Raw genomic sequence first — 25491 nt, 5'->3', positions numbered from 1 at the left:
GCTGCCGCCGCCCGGCTGCCCGCACCGAGTGCGCCGCGGCAGCCGGAGCCCGGACGCCGACCCCGAGCGTCCCGCAGACGGGAGGGCGGGCGGCTGCGGACGCCCGGCCGGCAGCTCGCAGCATGGATTCGGATTCCGGCGAGCAGAGCGAGGGCGAGCCCGTGACCGCCGCAGGTACCGAGGGGACGCGGCAGCCCAACCCGGAGGGCCGGGACCGGGAGGAGGGGAGGCCGGGGCAGGAAATCGTGAGTATGTCACCGAGCTGCCGGACGGGAGGCCGATCTCTTCCAGGCCAGGACTGGGGATTGCTCCGCGCTATGAGTTTGCTGTGAGGCTTTCTCCCTCACTGCACTTGGGCGCGCGGGAGGAAGAAGAGGTGCTTCTGCGGGTGGCTCTCCGCGCAGCTGCGTCCCTCTGCGGGCTCGGGTCGCCCGGGCTGCGTGGGGGTGGGGAAAGGTTCGGGAAATCTGCGTCCCGTAGTTTGCTGCAGCGAGGGTCGCAACACATCTGCCCTTTGAAAGAACTTTCCGAGCGCCCACCCCGTCCTCGAACCCGGGGCGCCAGGGACGCTGTGGAACAGGTGACACGGTCCGAGGGCGCGACAGGGGACTCCGGAAAGGAAAGGACCCGCGGGTGGACTGGCAGGAGTCAGACCACAGCTAGTGGCTGCAGTTCCCGAGCCTGCACTAGCGGTGCAGAAGGGTTTGCCCATCGCTGTCCCGCATCGGCAGAGGGGGTTCCGGCGGAGGGGGTCCGGGAACACAGCCGCGGGGGCGCGCGGGAGCAGGGCTTCGCCATTAAGAGGCGCCGCCGGCTTTTCACAATCGATAGTTATCGAAGCAATGGGTGGATGCTTACTTTGGAAAAAATGAATGTCCTCCCCCGCCTCTCCCTGATACTGAGCAACAGGAGGAAGCCACCCACAGCCTTGGGTCGACTTACCGCTGGGTTCTGCCCACCTCCACCGCCGGCTCCGCCCCGCCGCCCACGGGTCAGCGCACCGGAGACCTGATCACCCTCCCCACCTGTCCGTGGCTCGCGGCACCCCTGGAGCCCTGAAAGCCACCCTGACCGGCCGACCTGTGAGCTGAGACTCTCCTGTTACACACCCGAAGTCCTAGACTAGTCCCCACTCTTCCCTGTATCAGACCAGCATCCTGAGAGTGGGGACCAACTGCCAGGAGGCACTATGAGCCCAGGCGTGGGTGTAGGAAAGGCAGGCTCAGGAACCAGGCAGCACAGGGCCAGGCGCTGTGCCAAAGGCCCTACATATATTATTCCCCTTCATCCTCACAGCATCTAGCCAGGTGGTTATTATCTCCATTTTACAGAAGTCCAGAGAGGCTAAGTGCCTTGCCCACACCTCACAGCAGGGAGTAGCCAAGGGCAGAGTGATTCCCTTCCCACTGCGTGGTACCCCTCAGCCTTTCACAGGGCAGCTGTGGTCAACACCTTTGGGTGGGGAAGAGATGAGGCAGGCAAAGAGGAAAGGCCGCGTTACCAAGATGCCTGTGTATGAGGATTCCTGTGTGTGTGTGTGTGTGTGTGTGTGTGTGTGTGTGTGCGCGCGCGCGCGCGCGCGCGCGTGTGTGTGCGTGCAAGGGCCACCTCCTTTGTGTAGGCATATGTGGATATAACCAATAAACATGAGCCTTCTGCTGCCTCTATGCTTCTGTGGCAATGAAGCACCAAGATTTTGTTTCACATGGGGGGCTTGTGGATCTCCTTACATCATTTTAAAGTTTCAGTGTGTTTGTATGTATCTAAGTATATCTGGAAAGCTGAGGGGTAGGGGGTGCTGACCTTGACACTTTACTGTCTCAAAATCCCAGGAATTAACATGCTCTCCCCACCCCACCCTCAGATCTCTTGTGCACGTTGATGTTGAAGGGAAGAAGGAAGCTTAGAGAAAGAAGAGGGAGAAGAGGAGGGAGGAGACACTCCAGAAGAGATGGTGCTTGAGTGTAAGGGGAGGAAAGAAATTCTTAAGGGTCCTGTTGCTTCTTCCCCAAGCCTACCCAGCACAGAGTATCCCAGATGTATGCATTGTGTCAGGTCTCTGCACTGCTAACAGCAAACCCTACCATGGAGGTCAGATGGGTCCCATGAATAAGAGGACAGCCAACTCTGAGCTGTCACCATTCATTTGCACCTTGCTGTTTTCTACGGTCACTTTTTCTTTTTTTTGTGTGTGCTTGAATCTCCCAAGTTGAACATTTATTTGAATATCACAAGCCATTCTGCTAAATGGCATTCCATCTCATTATTCTCAGTCTTAAAGTATTCTTCGTGAACAAGCTTCAAAACTAGATGCTAATTCATTGCCTTGCTGTCGCTGCATCCTGTCAAGTGGAAACCCTTGCTGCAGCTTCAGATACAGGTTAAATGACAGGTATGTTATCCACAGGGGTTGACCTTTGTCTCTACAAGGAATGAGGCGTTCATCTGTGGACCTGTATCTCTGCAAGCTGGATGAGTTTGTAACAGAGGACAGCAGAGGAAGTGGGACTTCTTGGAGTATTCATGTGTGTGTCTCCTTGTGTTGAGATGATAAGGGCTGCTTCCTCCTCAGTGGCCTTCCCTTCTCGAACTTGTGAAAAATCCCTGTGAGAGGTACCTTATTAAAGTCAAGAGCCTGGACTCTGGGATGAGAAAGACCTAGATTCCCTTCTCTACCTTTGGGCAAGCTATTTAACCTCTCCAAGCCTGTTTCCCCCTCTGCAAAATGGGGATGACATTTAGTACCACAAGGAGGATTAAATAAAATATCACATGAAGGGGCACCTGGGTGGCTCAGTCACTTAAGCGTCCGACTATTGATTTTGGCTCAGGTCATGATCTCATGGTTTGGTGTATGAGATAGATCCTCATGTAGGGCTCTGCGCACACACACTCTCTCAAAATAAATAAATAAATTTTTAAAAATACCACATGAAAAGTGTTCCTGGTAATCATTCAGTAAATGGTAGCCACTATTTTGATTATCATTTGATTGGATTATTTGTTGTAAGAATACTGCTAAATAATGTACCTTGGTGCTTTGTAAAATGTAAATCAGTAGGCATGTGTAAAACAATTGTTGGCATTATTATTACATTAATATAATTGAGCAGATTTGTTTTGAATTTTCTCCTTTTCACTCTCTCATTCTCTCTGGTGTGTGTGTGTGTGTGTGTGTGTGTGTGTGTGTGTGCGCGCGCGCGCGCGCGCGTGCTTATTGGTTTCGGGGGGAGGTTATTTTTGATTTACCTCTTCTTATCCTCTTCATCTTCCAGCTCAAGGAATGAAGATGGGGACATTCAAAATACTACTTTCACACCCATTTTCCTCCAGCTCTACGTAAAGTTGTACAAAGCAGAGAATGCTTTACCCAATCCACTGGCTAATGTGGAGATTAGCCACTTTCATGCCACTTCAAATAGAAGAAGAGATAACCCTTCCAACCAGTGAACCTTTTTTCTTCAGGGTAGCAAGAGGCACAGGAGGTCCTTGCCATTCTCCTTTCCATTTTTGGAAAGTCACCTTCCAAGATACAAATTGGCAGAAGAGTGAGAAAATCTCTGAGGACCACCTACTCTTTACTGCACCCCTTTCCAGAGACTTGTCTAAAGCTCTCCCCAGGGCCTGCTGTGCAGATTTCTCATCGAGCAATGCAGTGCCCTACATAAGAGGGTGAAGGGGGGAGATGAGATTTGTCTCCAACTGCATTTTCTGTTTTTCAGGAAGCACAGGATGATACTTCTATGCCTGAAACTCTACCCCACTTTTCTTTGATTTTGGGTTCTTTCTATGATTGGGAAAGAGGCAGGGTTTATGGAACACTGGATTCATTCCAGAGACCCAACTTGGCAGTCTGTGGTTTGGCAAACCCACCATCCATCTCTCAGAAATTCTAGCACTTGGTATATTAACTCAGCAGTGATTAAGAGTCTTTCCTAAGAAGCAACAAGTGAGTAAACATTAGTGGTGTCAGCTTTTTCCTTTTCTGGCTTGTAAGACCAAGATAGTCTACCCAGCTGAGGACAGACCAGCTCCTTCTACCTGCAGCTAGATGGTCCAGGGCAATCAAGCTTATGGGGATTCTTCGCAGCTGGGTAGGTGCTACAAAAAACATGTCCATGCAGTGGAGTCAGGATGTGGTAGGAGAGCATCAAGACAGTAAAAGAAATGGGAAAACAGGCCCCCAACTTTGTATTTGCCATCCTTCTCATTGCCTAAGTCCTAAGCTTGGTCTTTGTGAATAAAGTGGCAAGGAGTGGGTAGGCTTCAATAGGTGGCCAAAAGGAGAAAAGGCATTCCAGAAGTCATACACCACTTGAGCAAAGGCACAAACAGGGAGGTAACTGGAGTGAAGGGCATATACTAGGGAGTACTGGGAAATAAAGTTATATGAGTGAGGGGAGGGCCTCATGGAAGAGGGTCTTAATAACTTGGTCCTGATGGTGCCAGAGGAGCCCCCATTGAGCTGATTGTTGTGCAGAGATATGACTGACTGAAAGTTGGGTTTTCGGGAGCCACATTTGATAGACCTGAAGTATAAGGACTGCCTAGGCTTGAAGCCTCAGCTAGCAGGGGTGGCCACAGTATTGGAGGAGGTTGTGGCTCTAAGGCAAGGCAGAAGAGGAAGGAGGCCAGTGCCACATCAGAGAAACAAACAACAGACACTGCTGACAGATTGTACAAAAGCAGTGACAGGAGAGGGAGAGTGAAAGGAGACTAGCGTGTCAACTTGGGTGAGGCAGGGAAATCCAGGAGATGGACTCCCCAGCCCAGGCTTCCAAGCCCCTGTCCTTCCATCAGGCACATAGCAGTGGTGCTTTCCTTAAAGGCACTTTTCCCCTGCAGACAGTAAATCATGCTTGGTTTCAGGGGATCTTGAGGTTCTGGAGTTTGTTGATTCTCAGTGTTAGGTTCCTCAAGGAGACTGTTGAGTAACCTTTGTTGACTGACAGATTGACCATTGATGGGCTGGCCGACCTGGCACAGGGACCACCTGAGGATGAGGTATCACTTGCCTGTTAGTCATAGTCCCACATCTTGTTCCTGTTTGTGGACCTTTTCAGGAGCCTCTGCCTCATCTACACTCTGGACTGTAACTGCTTTAAGGGTCGAGACCCTGTCTTGTGCCTTCATGTTCCTGAGATTTTATGGACAAAATAAGTGGAAGAGCCTCTAGAGGAGCCTCCTGGGAAGTCTGCACTGAAAGGCCAGACAGCCAGAAACCTTTCCTATAAGGTGGAACTGCCAAAGCTTTCCTCCAGTGCTTTGTTTTCCTTCTGTGTTTTAAGATTTCTTGCACTGTCTGGGACCCTGTGTTGGGAAGTATGGGAGATGCAGAGAAATAATGGCAGGGTCCATCCTGTCTTCCAGGGTTTGAGATCTGGTGGGGAGATAGGACATCTATAGTGATGGCCACAGCCTACACCAGTACATGAAGACTCTTGACCCCTTGCCCTAGGATAACACGCCAGCCAAATTTTTGTTTATACATTCTTTCTTGGTAACAGCCACTTTCCATTGTCTGCTTTATGGTTATTCTTGTACATCTCTCATCTCTTGTACTGGATTGTTAACTCCCTAATGGCAAGGATTGGGTCTTTTTCACCTGTATCACTTCCTACCAGCACCACCCAGGGACCCTAAACAGACTGGTAGGTTGCTGGCTGGCTGAATTCATGCATACATCAATAGATGGATAGAGGCATAACTCAGAGATAGTGCAGGTTTGGTTCTAGATCCTGGCAGTAAAGCAAATGCTGCAATAGTCAAATGAATTTTTAGGTTTCCCAATGCATATAAAAGTCATGTTTACACTATATTGTAGTCTCTGAAGTGTGCAATTGCATCATATCTTTAAAAAAAATGTACATACCTTAACTTAAAAATCAATTTAGGGTAGCAAAAATACTTTGGTAGGGGCGCCTGGGTGGTTCAGTCGGTTAAGTATTCAGCTCTTGGCTTCGGCTCAGGTCATGATCTCACGGTTCATGAGTTTGAGCCCCACATGGGATTGTTTCTCTCTGGCCCTCCCCCACTCATCGTGCATGTGTGTGCATGTGCTCTCTCAAAATAAACTTTAACAAAAATAAAAATACTTTATTGATAAAAAAATGCTAACCATCATCTGAGCTTTCAGTGAGCTGTAATCACTGATCACAGATCACCTTAACAAATGTAATAAAAAATGAAAAGTTTGAAATACTTCAAAAATTACCAAAATGTAATACAGAGACATGAAGTGAGTAAATGCTGTTGGGAAAGTGGTACTGATAGACTTGCTCCACCAGGGTTGGCACAGACCTTCAGTTTGAAAAAAAAAAAAAAAAAAAATTGCAAAGGGGATGCCTGAGTGGCTCAGTCAGTTGAGCATCTGACTTCAGCTCAGGTAATGATCTCCCAGTTTGTGGGTCTGAGCCCCATGTCAGACTCTGTGCTAATAACTCAGAGCCTGGAGCCTGCTTTGAATTCTGTGTCTCCCTCTCTCTCTGCCCCTCCCCCACTTGCTCTCTGTCTCTGTCTCTCAAAAATAAATAAATATTTTTAAAAATCTGCAAGGTGAATTAAGCAAAGTGCAACAAAATGAGGTGTGCCTGTATATGGATAGACAGATGGATGGATGATGTTGTAGGTTGGTTCCCCAGGAAGCATGCAGTGAGTTTATTTGGGGGAGAAGAGGGCAAGGGAGGAACACTGGACTAGGCAGAGTGAGAAACTGAGCTGCAATGCATGCCCAACAATAGCCTCCAGCTCTGGAGCTGCAGTAGCCCTTCAGAACCATTCTGAGTTGGGGTGAGGGGCCAGGACTTCATATCCCCTTATACAGTGATGAGTCATTAGATGCAGGCCATCCCAAGGAACAGGGTGTGACCTGGGGTGAAGCTGTTCCCATCAACTGAGGGCTGTCTGCAGGCCATGCCCCCAGCAGCTTGTGAAGTTCTTGGTTTTCTATTCTTGAGGAGGAACCTAGGCAGTATGTTGCAGCATCCACCACGGGTGGTCCCCCAAATTCTTCAAGAATGTTTCATTAGGGATGGCAGCCCTGTCTACCAGCAAAGCTCAGGGGATAGTCATTGAGCTGTAAATTTTTTTTTAATTTTTTTTAATGTTTATTTATTTTTGAGACAGAGACAAAGCATGAATGGGGGAGGGGCAGAGAGAGAGGGAGACACAGAATGGGAAGCAGGCTCCAGGCTCTGAGCCATCAGCCCAGAGCCTGACGCGGGACTCGAACTCACGGACCGCAAGATGGTGATCTGAACTGAAGTCGGACGCTTAACCGACTGAGCCACCCAGGCGCCCCGAGCTGTAAATTTTATCTAGACCTCATTAGGACAATTTAGATTGCCAGACAAAATTAGCCATTCTAGACCTCATAGCTCTGCACCCAGTTATTCAATCCACTCAATCCAATAGATATTGACTGATCATCTGTGTTATGTTGAGTGGTGCAGGGTGCTATGGTAGCATACATAAATGGAATTAGAAGTAACCCTGCCCTCTAGAAATTTGCAGCCATCCATAACTGAATCTGCATGACTGGGTGGCATCAACAATAAATGATATAGAGTTTGGAGCACAGAGCATTGTGGTTTGGAGTTCCGATGGGGAGGCTTCATGGAGGAGATGGGCATTGGGGGTAGCCTTGAAAGAGTGAAGGATTTAGATGGGGGGAGGAGAGAGGGAAGGGAAGAAAGGAACCTGTGAGGAGCCTGGCCTGACTCAATGGGGATCCCCTTGGAAGACTCGTGGGAAGAGGGTTGTCATACTTAGAAAGTAAAATTGGGTGTCATGATGGTGGTTGTATCCAACAGATAAGTTTCTAGAGATGGGACAAGAATGTGTGTGAGTGTGCAAATAGAAAGCCTTATTTCCTACATTATTTTTCTTTTTAAGAATATGGTACCTGCTTTTTTATTTGTCAACAAAACCAAATTATAGTCACACTTTCCATTAGCACCATCCTCTAACTGGTTGCCTTTCTTCCAGAGTTATCATTGGCTCTCACTTGAATTCACATGCAAATCTCTATAAAGACACTGTATACATAATTTGATTTTGTTTTTTTCGGTCACTTGGCTTCCAACTCTTTATGTAAAATGTCTGTGTAGGTGGGTGTTTGGGCTGTATTCTGTGCAAGTATAGAAATAAAGGATAGAGAAGCATTTAAAAAACAAGTTTCCTGTACCAACCTAATCCAAGAAAACATATAAGGGGGATGAGTATCTGTGTCCTTCACATATATTAAGGCATGCCAAAAAATATATTACCTTTTTATACATCAGAAATTTTTTTTTAGGCAGTTGCATGGTCCAAATTCTGATGATGCTTTAGAACAGTCTTCATGTTCATATTGGGTTTTCTAAACATCATTGCCTGCGAATAAACTTGAGTCTGTTCATGGAAAATCTACTAGTGTGCAGACTATAAAAATGGAAGGCTTGGCGGCACAGAAAGTGCTAGACACACCCTAATAGAAACCAGTATTTTATAACTCAGTTCTCCAGAAATAAAAAAAGAGAGAGACATTTTGGTGGGGTCCAAATATTGGTTTAAACTATTGAAAAACCACAGGAGCAGCCACTAGCTTCTAGGTTCTCCTCCTAAAAGTAAAATATGCTTTCTGTGAAACCGTTCTAACCCTGAAAAGAAACATTTTGGTGACATGTAGCTTTATGGAGGTTCCCAGTTGATATTTTTATGGTACAGGCATCCAATTTCATGCCTGGGAGGGAATTTCTGTCAAGGGCTGTTCTGGTGAGCACATCCAGCATGCCTGATTTGGGGCCTGTGGGTTATGCTGGGAAGGTACACAGATTTCGGCGTAGAATATGGGAGGGAGGTAATGGGGCCGTCTGCAGGGCAAGCCTCTGGAGCAGCTCTGTCCTACCACATTCAAGTCTGGTTCCTTGGTTTCCTCAGGATAACGCTGAGACAGGGAGAGAAGACTGGGGTTGGGGTTATAGGAGAGGAAGTAGGGTTTAAGAAGGTGTGGCAAATATCAAACAACATGAGAAGCTGTAAGGATGTGCCAGCCAGAGTCCAGCCCCAGAGGGCTAGTACTGAATGCAAAATAATAGTGATGTTTTGAATTTTACTTATTTATTCCATGTTAATTAAGCACATACAAGGCACTTGAGACTGAACTGATTGTTTATATGATTTTTAACCCTTAGACCAGCCTTCTGGGATAGATACTATAAATAGCCCCATTTTATAGACCAGAAAACTGAGGCACAGAGGGAGGTTAAGTAACTTGCTCAGGGATATGCAGCTTGTCAGGGTATATGAAGACAGGCTAACAACAATAATAGTACTCTTGTACCAGGTAGATTAGGTAAGTTAAGTTGGCAGATGGCACCAGGTTCCTTTGTATCCCCCACCACCTCCCACGGGGCCTAGAACACTGACCATTAGGTTCCTTCATGAGGCTCCTTCTGTTAGGACATTGTATCTTCAGAAGGCCCTGTTTTAAGCAGCAGACATTAACCTGCATTAGCCCAATGACACATGGGCAAGGATTGGCTGGCACAGGCTCCAGAACGAGAACTGGTGAAGGGTGGCTCAGGAGGGAAGACGGGAAGAGGGGCACAAAGCTCCTGCCAGGGAGAGAAGGTCGTGGAAGGACCCTGCAGCCGTGCACATCTCCAAAGTCACGGGACCTGGTGGGTGGTGAATGCAGCAAACATGAGAGGAGGAAGGATTAGAAAGCAGAGCCAAGGGAGGTGCTGAAGATAGACAGACATCCCCTTCATCAGAGTGCTTAAGCTGAGTCCTAAGAAATTTTTTTTCACTCCAGCATTGAGTCATTTCAGATCAAGAATGGTAACCAGTTGGATTTGAGGATGAGAGAAAACTCAAGGATGAGCCTGCCCCACAGTGAAGAGAAGTTGAGATTCAGAGCTAGATGACTGGGGTATGGGTGTCCAGCACTGTCTCTTACCGCCTTTTAGTAACATTGGTTTCTGATCAAAGGCAAGCCATAGCTCATGGCAGAATATGTGAAAACGGTACAAAGAAGAAAATTAGATTGAGCCCTAAGAATAGATGTGCTTTTCCAGAGCCAGAAAGCAATCCTGAAGAGATGTAAGGGAGCTTTATTTGGAGAAAGAGGGGGCTTTATAAGAGAATAAAAGTCCCCCTTCTGCAGTGTTTACTCAGGAATACTAAAAACATCTGGCTAAAAACTGTCGGAACCAGAACTGGAAGCCAGATCCTCTGGCTTCTTTGTCCTTCCCCAAAAACATACGTAAGTTTAAAATAGGACCAGAGTTACTCTGGATGGTGGGATATCAAAGGACCCCTGCTCTATTTCCTTCTGACACCTTCCACCGTGTTCTTGCCACCCTCTCCCCTCCTTTCCCTCTTCGGAGACTTCTCCCCAAGAAGCACATCTGCCCACCGGCCACCACGGGCCCCTACCAGGCCCTGCCCTTCTTTCTGGCCCACCCCTGCCCCGCATCCAGAGAGCCCTCCACAGAGCCCTCAGAAGATTTTTATATTCCTTAATACCCAAAAGATATGTAGCAGGTTTTATAGATGCCCAGTGATAATTGCAAAGGTTAATTTACCCTGAGTTTAACAGCTGTCAGCTTCAGGGATAGATTTATTGACCTCTAGTTCTCCAATTGTTTTTCATCTTTGTTTACAGTGATTGTTTTTTTAAGGAAACAGAAATGAGTTCATCTGTGTTAGCTTCTCTACCGTTAGGATTTAACTTCATAATTTAGTCTCAGTGAAACAAGGTGGGCAGAGCTCAGTCAACAGAGTCAACTTTTAGAGAGCCCAGAGGAGTGTCCAATGGGAATTCAACAACAATTTCTTGACTTTCTCTTTCCTTTTGACTTCTCTGACTGTATATAAACCTGTTTCCTGCACCCTTCCTCCACTGGTCCTCCTGCTTCCCTCATTAATGCTCTTTTCCTACCTGTGTCCCCTCAGGCTGAGGCCTTGGCCTGGTCTCTCCTGACAATACACTTTCATATGAGAGAGAACACCCACTCTTTCAGCACAAAGCCAAATATTCCCAAAGCTGCATTCTAGCCCAGTCCTCTCTCCCAAGCAAGAATCCCACCTTTCAGGGCCTCTGGAGAGGCCAGCAGACCTTTTGGCTCAGCACCTCCACACCCAGACCAGTACTTTACCCCCCTCAGATTTTCCCAGCTCTTCTGTGGCCTCCTCAGCCACCAAGTCGATCAGAGTAAAACAACTGTAAAGTCATAAGAACAATTAAATATCCCGTACACATGATCCCATGGCAAAACCAGGACATGGATAAAGCAGGTATTGTTCTCAGATTACACTGAGTGGTGAATTTTCACTATTGCAAACTACCAACCCCCAAAAAAGGGGCAGCAACAAACCTACATATTCAACCTAAACAAACTATTCAAATAGCTATTGAACGATTAAATACATGATCACATTTCCACACAGTGGGATATTATTCAGCTGTTAAAAATTAATTTGGAGAGCATATAATAAATAGTTTGCATTATAATGTATAAAGAAAGCTTGGTAATCTATTATCTCAATCTATTATCTCAATTGTGCTACATACATGTATACATACACATATACACACACACCCCTATACATACATATGCATGCATACACACACACACCCTTTTTATAGAGAGAAGGGGAGGGGACTCCCTTACATTCAGTCATACACATAAACTTTATTTTAACATTTTAAGGCTGGAACAGAATTAACCATTCTATATAATGAGTTTCTAGGTAATTATAATTTCCTTCCTTGTACTCTTCTTCCAGATATTTCTGCCGTGAATATGCATAACTTTCAGAGGGAAGTTTGGTCTCACTTGATTGTTGCTTTTAAGTGAGATCCAGTGGCCAGTCCACTGCTCATCCTTTGGGCTTTCTTGCAGTTTTGTCTCAGGTCATTCCATCTTCTTCCTTCTCTTCCTTCCTGCGATCCTCTTTCTTCCACAGACCAGTCCTCCATGAGTCCTTCTCATGGCTCCTCCTGGTGGGGGTACATTCTAGGCTTCTTTCCTCAGCCCTCTTCCTGCTCACCTATTGCCCCGTCTTTGGCTTTCCCCTCTCCCTGGTGCCTGTCCCACATCACACTGTCCCCTCTGAGCCCACCCAGCCTGGGCCTTGTGAGCCCTCATGCCATGAAGAGGAAATGTAGACCACCAGAGTGGGTAATGAGCTCATAGATTTGAGGCCTGCAGTCTGCCCCAGGGCACCAGAGCCTCTCAGACCAAATGGACATGCTGGATGAGCTTGCTCACTCAGCCATTTTGGCTCCTAAACACGGCCTCACCATTGCTTGCTGACCAGCAGTGTGTGCAACCATACCTCCTTCTTATCATTTGCAAGTGAATGAATATGACCACCATGATTTTTGAAAGAGAGATCAGAGAATATGAAAGGCAGAATAACAGGGCGCCTGGGTGGCTCAGTCAGTTGATCGTCAGACTTCAGCTCAGGTCGTGATCTCATGGCTCGTGAGTTCAAGCCCTGCATGGGGCTGGCTGCTGTCAGCCTGTCAGCGGAGCTCTCTTGGGATCCTCTGTCCTCTGTCTCTCTGCCCCTACCCCTCGTGTGTGTGTGTGTGTGTGTGTGCACGTGTGCACATGCTCAATTTCTCTCTCAAAAATAAATTTAAAAAATCTTGAAAAAAGGCAGAATAATCAAGATAAGAAGTGAATTCTTAGAAAAAAACAGGCATTTATGAGAAAACAGGCATTTTAGAGAAAACAGCCTCACACTGGGCTTTCCATTCACCCCCAGAGGGAGGTCAGTGATGGGCTGAAGGTCATGGTGGGATGAAGATGTCTAGTTCCAGCCATCCTTGCTTTTGTGTGTTTCATTTTTGTTTAAAAAAAAAGGTTTTTTTCACATAAAAATAGCTCTGCCAAGTTGTCATAACCCAACAAGAGTGACTGGAGTCTGGGCAAAGTCTGAAGGGGATAAAGGTTGGTGATAATTAGGGCCAAGACTGTCTTAAGGCAGGATGGAGGCTGGCAAGGACTAAGAGCAGCTGGTCAGGTCATCAGGAAGTCAGGACATGTGGCAGAGGCCACAAAAAGGGCCTTTCTCTTGAGTCACTTGGCCTGCAACAAGTCTGCCAGTCATGGCCGCCCCAGCCTGCTTGGGCCTCTTCACCTGGAGGGGAGCCCCACTTAAAGAGTCCAAAACTTTGAGAAAAGCTGGCTCCCTAGCAGGGGCATCCTGACCTCTTACCTCCTGCCCAGAAGCAAGTCCTCCTTCTGACCTCTCCCCGGCCCCAGATTTCTGCCTCATCCTTGATGCTTCCCTTCCCTGAAACCTCTCCCACCCAGGTGCTTCTCTCCCACTCACCTCACAAGTCGTCCTGGGCATTGGAGGGACTAAGGCAGTGGAAACTCTGAGACCTGTGGCCATGACTGGTCATAAAGCAGCTTCCAGATCTTAACAGCTTCCAGAGAGAAAAGCCAGGCTTTTGCCAATGGACTAGTTTCCTGAATAGTAACACTAAGAGCTGAACAACAGTAGTACAGTGACTTTGAATTCTCAAGGCAAATGATTTTCTGAACTGCAACCATCAGTCAAGTGTGTTGGGTGGAATAAAGTCACCATAAGACATGTTTCCAGACAATTACCTTACTGTGTTCCCTTCTTTAGGTTGCTGCTGGATCAGGAGTCAGCCCACTGAGGCCCCCAGGCCAAGTCCACCTGCCATCTGATTTTGAGTGGCCCATGAGCATTTTTATCTTTTTTAATGGTTGCATTTAAATGGTTATATAAGTGTCCAGATCTGCTTTGCCTTTTGGCCCTTTATTCTCTGGCCCTTTCAGGTAGTTTGCTAGTGCCTGTATTAGACAAAGTATTCCACTGAAATGGGAGTAAGAAAGAAGAAGCCATGAGATCCAAAAACAGGAGATGGACACAGGAGAGAAGGAATGAAGGATTGGAGGGAGTACCGGGTGACAGCCTGGAGCAGGTTTAGAGGGAAATGTGCCCAGAGTTGAGCCAGGGCACAGAAAGCTCCCAGAAGAGTCTCCAAGAAGGAAAATTAAAGTGAAAGATTGGTTGAGGTGTCAGAACCTACTGAGAACTCTGTATTCTGTTAGGAACTTTGGGAGTGAATTAGGGCTAGGCAGATAGAAAACTAACCAAAGAAGAACAAGGCAGTTTTTAACTTCTGAGAAAACAAGATGAATAAGAAAGGAAATACAGTCATGGAAGTGATAGAACATACATGACTCAGCTATGAATGGTATCCAAATCATGGTAATGTATATCACTGAAGTTAGAGTTAGCCAAATATTATAATAGAACTAAATGGGAAAGTGGAAGGAGAAATGAATGGAGAAGAGAGTTAATTTATCACTTTCCAAAATAGGAAGTTAAAAGCAAATAAAGTTAAGGGCTAACAGGATAAGCATGTAATTTAAATATAAAGAGGTAATTATTAGTTGGAACAGCTAAAATAGTTTGAAGTATTTGGGGTCTAAAGAGCCAGCATCAGAGGTGGGCCAGAGGCTGCTGCATTTTGTAGAAGCAGTAGAATGACCTGACTTTTAAAATAGTGTACCCAGGGGTGCCTGGGTGGCTCAGTCAGTTAAGTGTCCAACTTCGGCTCAGGTCATGATCTCGCGGTTCATGAGTTTGAGCCCCGCATTGGGCTCTGTGCTGACAGCTTAGAGCCTGGAGCCTGCTACGAATTCTGTCTCCTCTCTCTCTGCTCCTCCCCCGCTCATGCTCTGTCTCTCTCTCTCTCTCTCTCTCTCTCTCCTTAAAAAATAAATAAAGCATTAAAAATTAAAAAAAAATAAAATAAAGTAGTGTACCCAAGGGGTGCCTGGGTGACTCAGTCGGTTGAGCATCTGGCTCTTGATTTTGGCTCAGGTCATGATCTCACAGTTCATGAGATGGAGCCCCATGTCAGGCTTTGCACTGATAGTGCAGAGCCTGCTTGGGATTCTCTCTCCCTCCCTCTGTCCTTCTTTCCCTCTCTCCCCCTCCCTCTTTCTCTGCCCTTCCCCTGTTTGAGTGTACTCTGTCTCTCAAATAAATAAACTTAAAAAAGTAAAATAATGTACCCATAATCACTTTGAAAATAGATTTTTAAAATAATAAAAAGAAAAAGTGACTTGGTCAGCCCAAGGAGTGATGTCCTGGCAACCATGCCCAGGTGGGAAAAAGGCACAGTGGGGGTAACCTCAAGCCCCTGGCTGGAGGAAGTAGGTTTCAGTGTCCTGGGGCCATGCTAGTTCTGATTATCATTATTGTTCCTGACATTAGGGTGAGTACATTTCAATAAAATGTCAAGACTGATAGCCATTGATTCATGCAATGAACACTCTCTGCATTTCAATCCCTGGCTGGAGCTGTTGGGATGAATACATCATGATTCCTGCCCTCAGCAGTTCACACACTGGTGATAAATAGTCATTCATCCAGCTGGTGTATGATGGCTCTACACAGCGATAATATACTAGAAGGATACATGATTGCAGGGACAGGTGCTCAGAGGTCAGAAGTCCTTCGGGGAACGTAAGAGACTCTTAAATATGGAGAACAAACAGAGGGTTACTGGAGGGGTTGTGGGAGGGGGGATGGCCTAAATGGCTAAGGGGCATTAAGGAATCTACTCCTGAAATCATTGTTGCACCATATGCTAAATAACTTGAATATAAATTTAAAAAAATAAATTAAATTAAAAAAAGAAGTCCTTCGGGGAGCCCAGGAGGTTGACTAGGAATCAGGGGAGATGGGGTGAGGCAGGAGCAGATGTCCAAGCACCAGGGAACGAAACGTGCAGAGGCACAGAGAGGACCCAGGAATGATAGAGCTTGTTACAGCTGAGACGTGTGTGGCCTGGAGTCAGGAACTCAGAGTTTTTAGAGGAAGAAGCTGGAGAGGTGAATAGAAGATAGACCCTCCGCTAAGCAAGCGGGCATGCCATGGTAAAGAGTCTGTCCTTTGCCTTCCCCCGTGACATCCCTTCCTGGACTGACTGGTCTCTATGGGTTTTTTGAGGTTTAAATTTATCATTGAGCTCCTACTATGTGCCAGGGACACCACCGCGTACACAGGAGTCCAGGTCCCCTGTCCTGGGATTTGCAGTGAACAGACAAGTGAAGCAGGTGGGAGGCCCTTGAATAGGCCCTGTTTGCGGGGCAGGGGGGCGGGGTTGTTCTGGATAGAAGGGATGTTCAGTGGGGGGCGGGGGGGGGTGGGTAATAGGGAGAGCAGCAGGCTGTGTTTGCATCTGAGTAGAAGAAGCAGAGAGCATGTGTGGGACTGGGGCAAGGATGAGCCACTTTCTCTTTGGGACAGAGAGGTGGATGACAGCGATGTGAGGCCTCACGGGAAAAACTGGCCCTGGGGTTTTGGGCACAGCTCCCACATACAGCTGTGTCAGCACAGGGCGGCCTGCTGGGGCTGGCAGTCTGCAGCTCGGTTTGTGGGCGCTGAGGCCAGCGTGGGGAGAGGCCCTGGGGCGAGTCTGCTGACCGCCTGCTCTGTGGTAAGCTCAGGCTGAGGTTCTGACAGAGGAGGCAAGGGCCCCAGGAAACTGGTGGAGGGGGCATTTTGGAGGGAAGCCACCAAAAAGGAAACTGGAAGCTCTGTAAGTCAGTGCCCCAGGTTTTTTCAAGGAGGGAAGAGGTGTTCCACTGCTGAAGCAGACAGTTACAGAGCTGGGAGAGAGCTCTGTGGGTGGAGGGGAATCAGTGTGAGAGAAGGAAAGCTGATAATCCATCCTATGGGTATCTCATATACGCCCAGTGCTGTTCTTTTATGGATTTAAAAACTCAGTTTCTGATTCTGAAGAAGATACTATTAAATTGAGAATATAAAACAAATTAGCAGAATCATCTAGTCCAGCTCCCCCACTTAACACACCAAGAAACCAGGAGGGTAGACACTTGAGCCCATGGACACAGAGAGTACATTAGGGACAGCAGGCAGCCTGGGAGCCTGGCTGTCTCCTCCACACCCTGCTGCCCCCACAGTGGCTGGGGACAGGAAGTTTTCCCTGTATTTGGGGAGGGACCCCATGGCCACAGCTCTGGCAACCTGACTCCACGGGTCAGCCATTGTCAGCATCTTGGAGTGCCTGCACCAGGTGACTTGATTTGAAAAGGTTTACACCTTTTGGTGGTGCTGTCTTCTGTTGTCATGAAATTTGGAGACATTTACTGCCTTTGAGACAAGTACAGGGAAAGTGTAATTTAGAAAGGAAGTCTCAGCCTGTGTACCCAATCAGTTAAGCGTCCAGCTTTTGATTTTGGCTCAGGTTATGATCTCACGGTTTGTGAGATGGAGCCCCTACATCAGGCTCTGCGCTGACTGGCACACAGCCTGCTTGGGATTCTCTCTCTCCCCCTCTCTCTGCTCCTCCCCTACTCTCTCTCCCTTTCTCTCTCAAAATAAATAAAAAACATTTTTAAAAATCTTTAAAAATAAAAACAGGAAGTCTCAAAGAAAGACATATTTATGTGTAACTTCCAGGAACACAGTCTCCACAGCTAGTTCTATTCTTGAGTGATGTGAGTGGGACTCTCTCAGCTCACAGTGATTCCATCTGAGTAGGGGTTCCAGCGGAGTTTGGGAGTCCAACCTCAGGGTCCTTGCGGGTGAGTGAGACATCTGCCATCTCCCCTCCCATCTCCCAACTACATTCCCCAACACTGTCATTCCCCTGGGCCAGAGATGGCCATGGCACCAGTGGATATCCAAAATGTGGCCTGACTCAGGTGTCAGATCTCAAATCCATGAACAACAACAACAACAAAATAAAAACCACAGTTACTACAGAGTATGTGTAAGGGGTACTATAAGTGCTATATGTGCCCCTTTCCTATTGTTCCACTTCCAAATTAACTGAAATCCAAAAATGTCATTGTACAAAATTTATATTTCACTAAAAAAAAAATTAAGTAGAACACTGAGCAAGGCATAGTGCTATCTACCAAATCATCTCCCATCCAGAAGTACCTTCTGGTTTCTTCTCTCTCATACGTTCCAACCTCTCTAATACAGCTAACCATCTATTTATTTATTTACTTACTTACTTACTGTAAACTCACTAAGTTGAGGGTTCATGTGTTGCTGTATTAATCTAATTATAGCACCTTCGAAGAGTCTCTTCCCTTTAGGCTTACATGCCCACTGTCTCAGGACATATTTTGTTTATTTTTTTTCCAGTATTGGCTGGAGTTTGTTCCATTTTATTGCCTGATATTTTTTTTTTGACGTTTTAGGTTTTGTATCTGCACTCCAAAAATTGAAGAATTCCAAAGGCAGACATTTTTATTGCATCAGTCTGTTTACTAATTTCACATATTACCAAGTTGGCATCCTCCCAGGGCTCTGAATGCAGCACCCTGCCGGTGTCCTTGTTGGCAGTGTGCTGGCCTGAGCCTGGGTTTTAAGCGCCTGCTGCGGTGAACAGTTTGGGAGCTGCCAGCAGAGAGAGAGAGAGGATCACCCAAAGAGACAGACGTGGCCTATGCTATTCTGATCCCCAACAGCTCCCAAGGCATTAAAATAGCTGGTGAGCGTGAAGGGACATGAATGGGGAGGCTCCAGGGGTGGTGGCAGGGATGGGTGCTGCTGCTGTGGAGAGAGGGTTCCTGCTGGAATTGAACACTAAGGGCGTGGGGGTGGTGGTGGTGGCACATCTGGGACTCCAGGAGATACTGCTGCATGGAGGGGTGCAGACAGGCAGAACCCAGGGGGCCAGGCAGCAACTCCATGTGAAATGCAAGGCATTGACCTCGTGCTGAGTTCGGGAGGTGCTTGAGTGCATTCAGTTCAGCATGTACTTCCTGAATCTGCACCTTGTATGTATCCTGAACAGATAGAATCTGGGCCTCAAAGGATGAGAAAGAGCACGCTGAATCATGCATTCAGCTATTCATCTACAGACTTATTGAGCAATTTCTACATGGCAGATGCTGCCCTGGTTGTAAGGATATCCAGGTCCTCTGAGCATCAGTTGTGGAATCACACGGTGCCAATCCTAATGCAGCCCTGGGAAAAGATGAGACTGGAATTGGGTACGAGGACCCCCCTTCCTGGAAGGATGTGAGTGTTGGCCTGGGACTCTGGGTGAGAGGAGACCTTCAGCAGGAACAAACTGTCGCTGTGCCTCTTCCACCTGGGCACAGATCCACTGGCCTCGGCTATGGGCAAAGAGGACCAGGGCAGCTGGGGTCAGGGCACCACCCTAGGGAGAGCCAACTTAATTTCTGGTACTGTTCGGCTCTCACCTGCCTGTCTTCAGCCAGTTGGGCTAAGGCAGAGCCATACATGTGAAGGAGTGAGCCACCCCTTCACAACAGGGACAAAGAAAGTGTTTGATTAAATTAGATGCGTGTTTCTACCTTCAGACAAAGCCTTAGCAAAACAGGAACAGAAGGAAGATTCCTTAATTCGGTAAGTGGCATCCATCAAAAACCCACAGCAGAGATACTATGTGGTGGGAAAATTTTAGAGTCAGTTGTGTTAGTCAGGAACAAGTGAGGGATGCCACATAGCATTGCCCTGGAGGCTCCCACCAGTGCAACAAGGCAAGAAAAAGAAATGGGAAGTAGAAGAAAATGATCATTTTGTGCAGGCAATGTAGTTGTTCATAGAAAAAAAGCTGATCTGCTACAAAATCTATTAGAACTAATTATAGAACTCAGCAAAATTTCTCAATTTGGAGATAAATATACAGGAATCAGTTGGGTTCCTATATATCACTAATAACCGTTTAGAAACTATAATAGAAAAAAATTATACTTACAGTAGCAACCAAAACTATATGCAAGAGCCTTATGGAAATGACTCTAAACCATTATTGAAGGACACAGAAGATCTGACTGAATGGTGAGATATATCATGTTATATATCATGTTAATGGATGGGAGGTTTGATACCATAAAGATACCAATTTGCCCTAGATTAATACAGGGTGTTCATGGCATTTGGTCAAATGATCCCAAGAACAGTCAAGACAATTTCCAAGAAGAATAAAATGAGATCTCACGATTTGTGAGATCAAGCCCTTGTGTGGGCTCTGTGCTGACAGTGCAGAGCCTGCTTGGGGATTCTCTCTCTCTCTCCTCCCCTCCCCACCACTCTCAAAATAAATAAACATTTTTTAAAAGGCTTATTATGAGTTTCAATAATTAATATGGTGTGGTGCTAGTACTGAAATAGATCAGTAGAACAGAGTAAAAGACGCAGACCCATGCAAAGTTGATAAGGAAGAGGTGGCCTAACAGATCAGTAGGACAAGGATAAACTATTCAATAAATTAAATAAATTGTGAGGAGAAAAAGTACCTCATGCAGTATGCACAATAAATTCTAGATGGATGAAAGATCTAAATGTGGAAAGCAAAACCTTAAAACTCCTGGAAAATATTTGAGACTCACTTCCCACCTCATGGCAGGAAAGGATTTCTTAAAATGAGATTTGAAAACCACTAACAATAAAGGAAGACATTCGTAGATTTGACTATGTTAAAAATTTTAACTTCTGTATGACTAAAGACACCACAAATAAAGTTAAAACATAATACTACAGACTGGAAGGAGATAGCTGCAACTCATGTGATCAGCAGAGGATTAGAATGTGTAGCACAGTAAAAGCTCCTACAGATTAGCTAGAAAAAAACCATACAATCCAGCTGGGGGAGGGGGCAAAGTTAGCAAATTCTATGAATAAGCAATTACAGAGGAAAGATCTGAATGCTCAGTACACACACACAAAAATACATTGAATTTCACTGGCACTCAGAGAAATATATGTTAAAACAAGATACTATTTTGAACCTATCAGGTTGGCAGAAAATTAAAAGGTGGGCTATTTGAAGTGTTGATGAGGAAATGGAACCACAGGAAATCAGACGCTGCTGCTGAGAGTGAAAATTAGTGCAGTATTGCTGGGTAGCGCCCGCGGCCTCTGGCACAGGAGCTGGCAGCCATGTTCTAGATGTAGAACCCAGGAGACTATTGTCTGTGTGCAGAGACAGGTCTGTGGACCTTTCTTGCTTTGCAGAAAGTGGAAAGAACTTAAATGTTCATGATCAGGAAACGTGGATGCATAGTATATTTACATAATAAGCAACTAAATAACTAAATTCGAATGATTTTGAAAGCATGTTGTTAAAGGAAGAATTGCAGAAAAATGTGTGTGGTATGACACCTTTATCTGAAGTTTAAAAACATTCTAAACAGGGGCACTGGGTGGCTCAGTCAGTTAAGCAGTTCAGCGTCTGACTCTTGATTTGGGCTCCAGTCGTGATCTCACAGTTGGTGAGTTCGAGCCCCACATCAGGCTGTGTGCTGACAACAAGGAGCCTGGTTGGGATTCTCTCTCCCTCCCTCTTTCTCTCTCTTTCCCTCTGCTCGCCCCATGCACACTCTTTCTTAAAATAAACATTAAAAAAATAAATAAATAACACTCTAAACAATATCCCAGTGATACGTGCATACTCGTGAGGCAAAACTATAAAAACGTGGTTGAGACAAAGACACATCAGCTTCTCAAGTGCAATTAGGTCTGTGGAGATAGAAGTGGGAAAGAGGGAGCTGAAAACAAAGAGGGCTTTTTACCTTGCTCTGTCTCCTAGGACAAAATACTGAGATTTGTTCCATCTGGGTAGTGGCCACATGAGTAGAGTTTGTTATATTCTATTTTGTCTATGTACTTGAAATTGTCATGGCTTTTTTAAAAATTCTGAGGGGAAAAAACCCTTAATTTCCATTTTCAAGTGGGTAATAATTCAAAAACCATTTAAACTGATTGATATTTGTCACTCGTGACTGGCAGTTTAGTGTGGTGGGTTGAAGCACAGGACTCTGGGGCAGCCTTCCAGGTCCGAATCCTGCTTTGCTTCTTCCTAAATGGTATTTAGGAAGCTGTTTAATTTCTCTCTGCTGTGGATTCCTTGGATGTAAAATGCTGCCACCGATGATGATGATGATGATGATGATGACGACGACGGTGATGATGATGATTAGTGCGTGCTCATAGAGTTGTCACGAGGATATGATGAGTTAGTGTGCATAAAGCACTACAGAAGTGGACTCTATTATTGTGCCCGAATACGATCTACCATTCGGAGAGACACTAGTTACTTATTAGATGCAGGGGAGAGTGGGGGAGGGGATGAATAAGCTTTGTTGAAAGAAACCGTGTAAGTAGATGTTTTTAGTGATGGTTGCTCTTCTAACTGCAGTAAGACAAAAATATCTCTCAGATCTCCAAAATTAACCTGTGGAGTTGGAGATGATTCAGCCCCCAGTGACTTCACACGTATCTGCTTCAGTTAGCTCTGGTAAGTAAAATCATCACTCATTCACTTTCAGAGCTGGCTGAAAAATCAATATGAAAAACAAAATCAATATGTAACTGTTGAAATATATAGAATCCCCTCTAAAAATGAAAGCTACATCTATCTTCAAGTTTTGATGGATATGTGGTGTTGTATCATGGAATAAGAATGGCTTTTTTGTATTTAAAAACAATGATGAAATGTAAATCTCCTCGCTAGATGGGGATTTAAATTGAAGCCTATTTAATGTCTCAACTAAGTGAGAAGAAATCACAGATGTTAGGGAGTCAAGGATGATTTTCTGAAAGCAGATACCAGAAGGGAAAGATTGCAGGCTTTGTCTGGAGTTGACTTGAACTTGGGTCCAGCTGCAATTCTGCTACTTACTAGCCCCATAGCCTTGAGTGAATTACTTAAACCTGCTGTGGCTCAGATTCTCATCTACAAGATGGGACTCACAGTCCTTCTCTTGCAGAACTCTTGTGAGGACCTAGTACGTGCTCGGTGCTGATGAATGGGAGATCGTAAGGGTCTAAGACAAAATGAGATCATGAGCCGTTGAGCCTCACAGCTGACCCTGCCAATCGCTCTTCACCTTACTTGGAACAGTAACTTATTTCAAAGCCCAGGAATTTTTCAAAATGAAGAAAACCTGGTCTTCTTAAAGATGATCAAATGCTGCTTTTAAAGAGTAATTATTCAATGCAAGGTATTGCAGCAATCAGGATCGGCTTTCCTATAAGGAGTGTCCTGTTCTGACTGCCACTGCTTTTGTATGTCCTTGCACAGCATCCTGGAATATCTAGTCCAGTTGGGAAGATTCATCATGCCTGGTCCCCCCAAAACACTCAAGTCATTTCTAACCACTGGAGGAATGAATTTCTAGGAATGAGCAGCCACTAAGGGCAAAGCCAAAATTCTGTGCCCGCTCCCAGGCCTGAGCCAAAGGGAAGATTTCCGAGGCCACCAAGCCTGAGCCGGAGGCATAACACCTGGCTAAAGCAATACCCCCTCCTCTGCATGCCCTTCTCTGGCAACTCCATCCTTCTCCCTTCCACCCTCCATCCCAGTCCTGCAATGCCCAAACCTGCCCCTCACTTCCTACCCTCATTTTTCATTTAAGAGGAGGGGCAGTGTGGTAGTGGGCCCAAAGAGGAGAGAGAGAATCCCTAGGAGGGAGGCAGTGTGGCTCTGACTAAAGTGATTCCCAGCAAGCTGTGAATAGAGACTATGCTTTAACCAGCTAATTCGAGGTACCTGCATTTTCGAGGAAGAACCTGTTTATCTCTGAGGATCTCTAATTGGCAAATTCTTTAGGGAAGATGGGTCTTATCACCATCTCTTGCTCTATGGAAAGGGGTAAAGTTTGGGTGGGAAGATGGGAAGTTCAGGGTAGGACAGGTTGGTGTGAGGTGCCCACTGGGTAGGCTCCTGTGACCATCTCCACCCAGACAGAGGCCCCTTGGGCACCTGGAACAGCATGCTGAATTCATCCTCCCCACCAGCTCCTAGATGCCTGTTGCAGTTGGTGGTGCCTTAATGCCACCTCCCCCCCCCTGGTTTCCCAAGCTAGAAGAAGCACTCAGCGTCATCCTTGACTCATCCCTGCCCCCTGGCAGTCATCCATGCTGTTCCTTATTGCCCCCCCTGCCATCACAAAGGACAAGCTAAAATCAAAATTACAGTGCATTTAACTGTCTTGCTAATTGCCATGGCTTCCTACTACCTTGGGGAATATCTCAACACAAGTAAAAGTGTTTGAAATCCATATTTCAAATCATCTTATTAAAATTTGTGAAATTTTTATGGCTCATTTCTTTTCAGATCTGATTAGATCATTACTTTTACCTTAATTTGGCTACCGAAAAGCTCTTACGATGAGGATAATCGTCAGCCCCGCCATTTCCTTGCCATTCACTTATGCTGGCAATGATTAGCGTATTGTCTTCAGTCCTCAGTTTTGTTTCTCATAGGAATCTTTTGAAATCACTGGTCCATTTTGTGAGGGTTTAGTTAGAACTAAATAATATAATCACTGAGTCTGTTTAAAGCACACATAAACAAATGCTGAAATAAATCAAAACTTTTGAAAGGGAATAAACAAGTGAGAGATGCACTAAATACCCCCAAACCCTGGATGGGGGACTTTCCCCACTTCCCTTAGAATGCCACACACCGGTGGGTCGCACGGTCAGCCTATATGTTAAGTTTTAGTAAAGCTTAACTTCTAAGGAAACAGGAGACAGGGATGCCTGGGTGGCTCAGTCAGCTCAGCATCCAACTTCAGCTCAGGTCACGATCTCGCAATTGAAGGGTTTGAGCCCTGCATCAGGCCCTGGGCTGGCAGTGCAGAACCTGGTTAGGATTCTCTTTCTCTCCTGTCTCTCTCTCTGCCCCTCCCACATTTGCACTGTCTCTCTCTCTCTCTCTCAAAATAAATAAATAAGCTTTAAAAAAAAAAAGGAGACAGAAATAGAGCTTCTAATGGCTTCATTTTGCACACCCTGGAGTATTGCCTGGCAGACCCTGCTGCCGTCTGTGTCATGGTGACCCCCCTGTAGGACCCACGAGCTGCTTGCTTCTTACTGCAGGTGGTGGAAATTGGGGGACCTCAGGTCTCAGCCACAGAGGTGAGCCCAGGAGGCATGTGCTCAAGGCGTGGTGGCTCTCTTGGGGGGTTGGGGAGACCCAGTCCTGAAGAAGGCTCAAGAGTGTGCTAGACTGAACTGCAGTCAGAAAAACTGCATTCCTGACCCTCCCAGGCCATCCAGGTTTTACTGTGATGCCTTTTAAAATATCCCAAAATATCTTCTTTAAGCCTCAAGAATGCTACCTCACTGAAGTATGAAAGGGATCAGACCAACAAAAGCATTTTTTCACGAGCTTCTAAGCTTTGATCATTTCTCTGTGGAGAGATGGGAGGATCGAGGTTTTTGCTTCTCTCTAACTCAAAGGCCTCACCATCACTCAATAATTGCATTTCATTGTACCTTCTCCAGTGTCATGTTTTTAATATTCCAGCAGTATACAAGCCACAGTTTTATACAAGGCAAGGAAAATGTTTTCTAGGTTGACTCCACTGGAGATGCAACAACTCAATTAATCTTCCTGGAAACCGTAACTCTGTTAGGTTTACATTTCAAAACTCTACTTAAGGTTGCTTAATAGTTTTGTCCCCATAGCAACATAGGGACAAGCAAGAA

General features: G+C 46.0%; 1 protein-coding gene across 2 annotated transcripts in view; it reads left to right on the top strand.

Moving 5' to 3' along the window:
* Window positions 1–6: 6 nt before the first annotated feature.
* TNFAIP8L3 (TNF alpha induced protein 8 like 3) overlaps window positions 7–25491 on the top strand; it is a 33634-nt gene continuing 8149 nt past the window's right edge. Inside the window, exon 1 of one of the 2 annotated variants that reach the window (XM_040492684.1) lies at window positions 7–174. In XM_040492684.1, coding sequence (XP_040348618.1) covers window positions 123–174 — 52 coding nt within the window. In that variant the 5' untranslated portion in view covers window positions 7–122. Of the gene's footprint in view, window positions 175–22134; window positions 22292–25491 lie in introns of those variants that run through there. The other variant, XM_040492685.1, reaches the window with a different exon arrangement.

The sequence above is a fragment of the Herpailurus yagouaroundi genome, unplaced genomic scaffold (genome assembly GCF_014898765.1).
Source record: "Herpailurus yagouaroundi ecotype Mexico unplaced genomic scaffold, PumYag 184, whole genome shotgun sequence".
In the NCBI taxonomy this organism is placed as follows: domain Eukaryota; kingdom Metazoa; phylum Chordata; class Mammalia; order Carnivora; family Felidae; genus Herpailurus; species Herpailurus yagouaroundi.
This window is presented reverse-complemented; position numbering and strand designations above follow the sequence as displayed.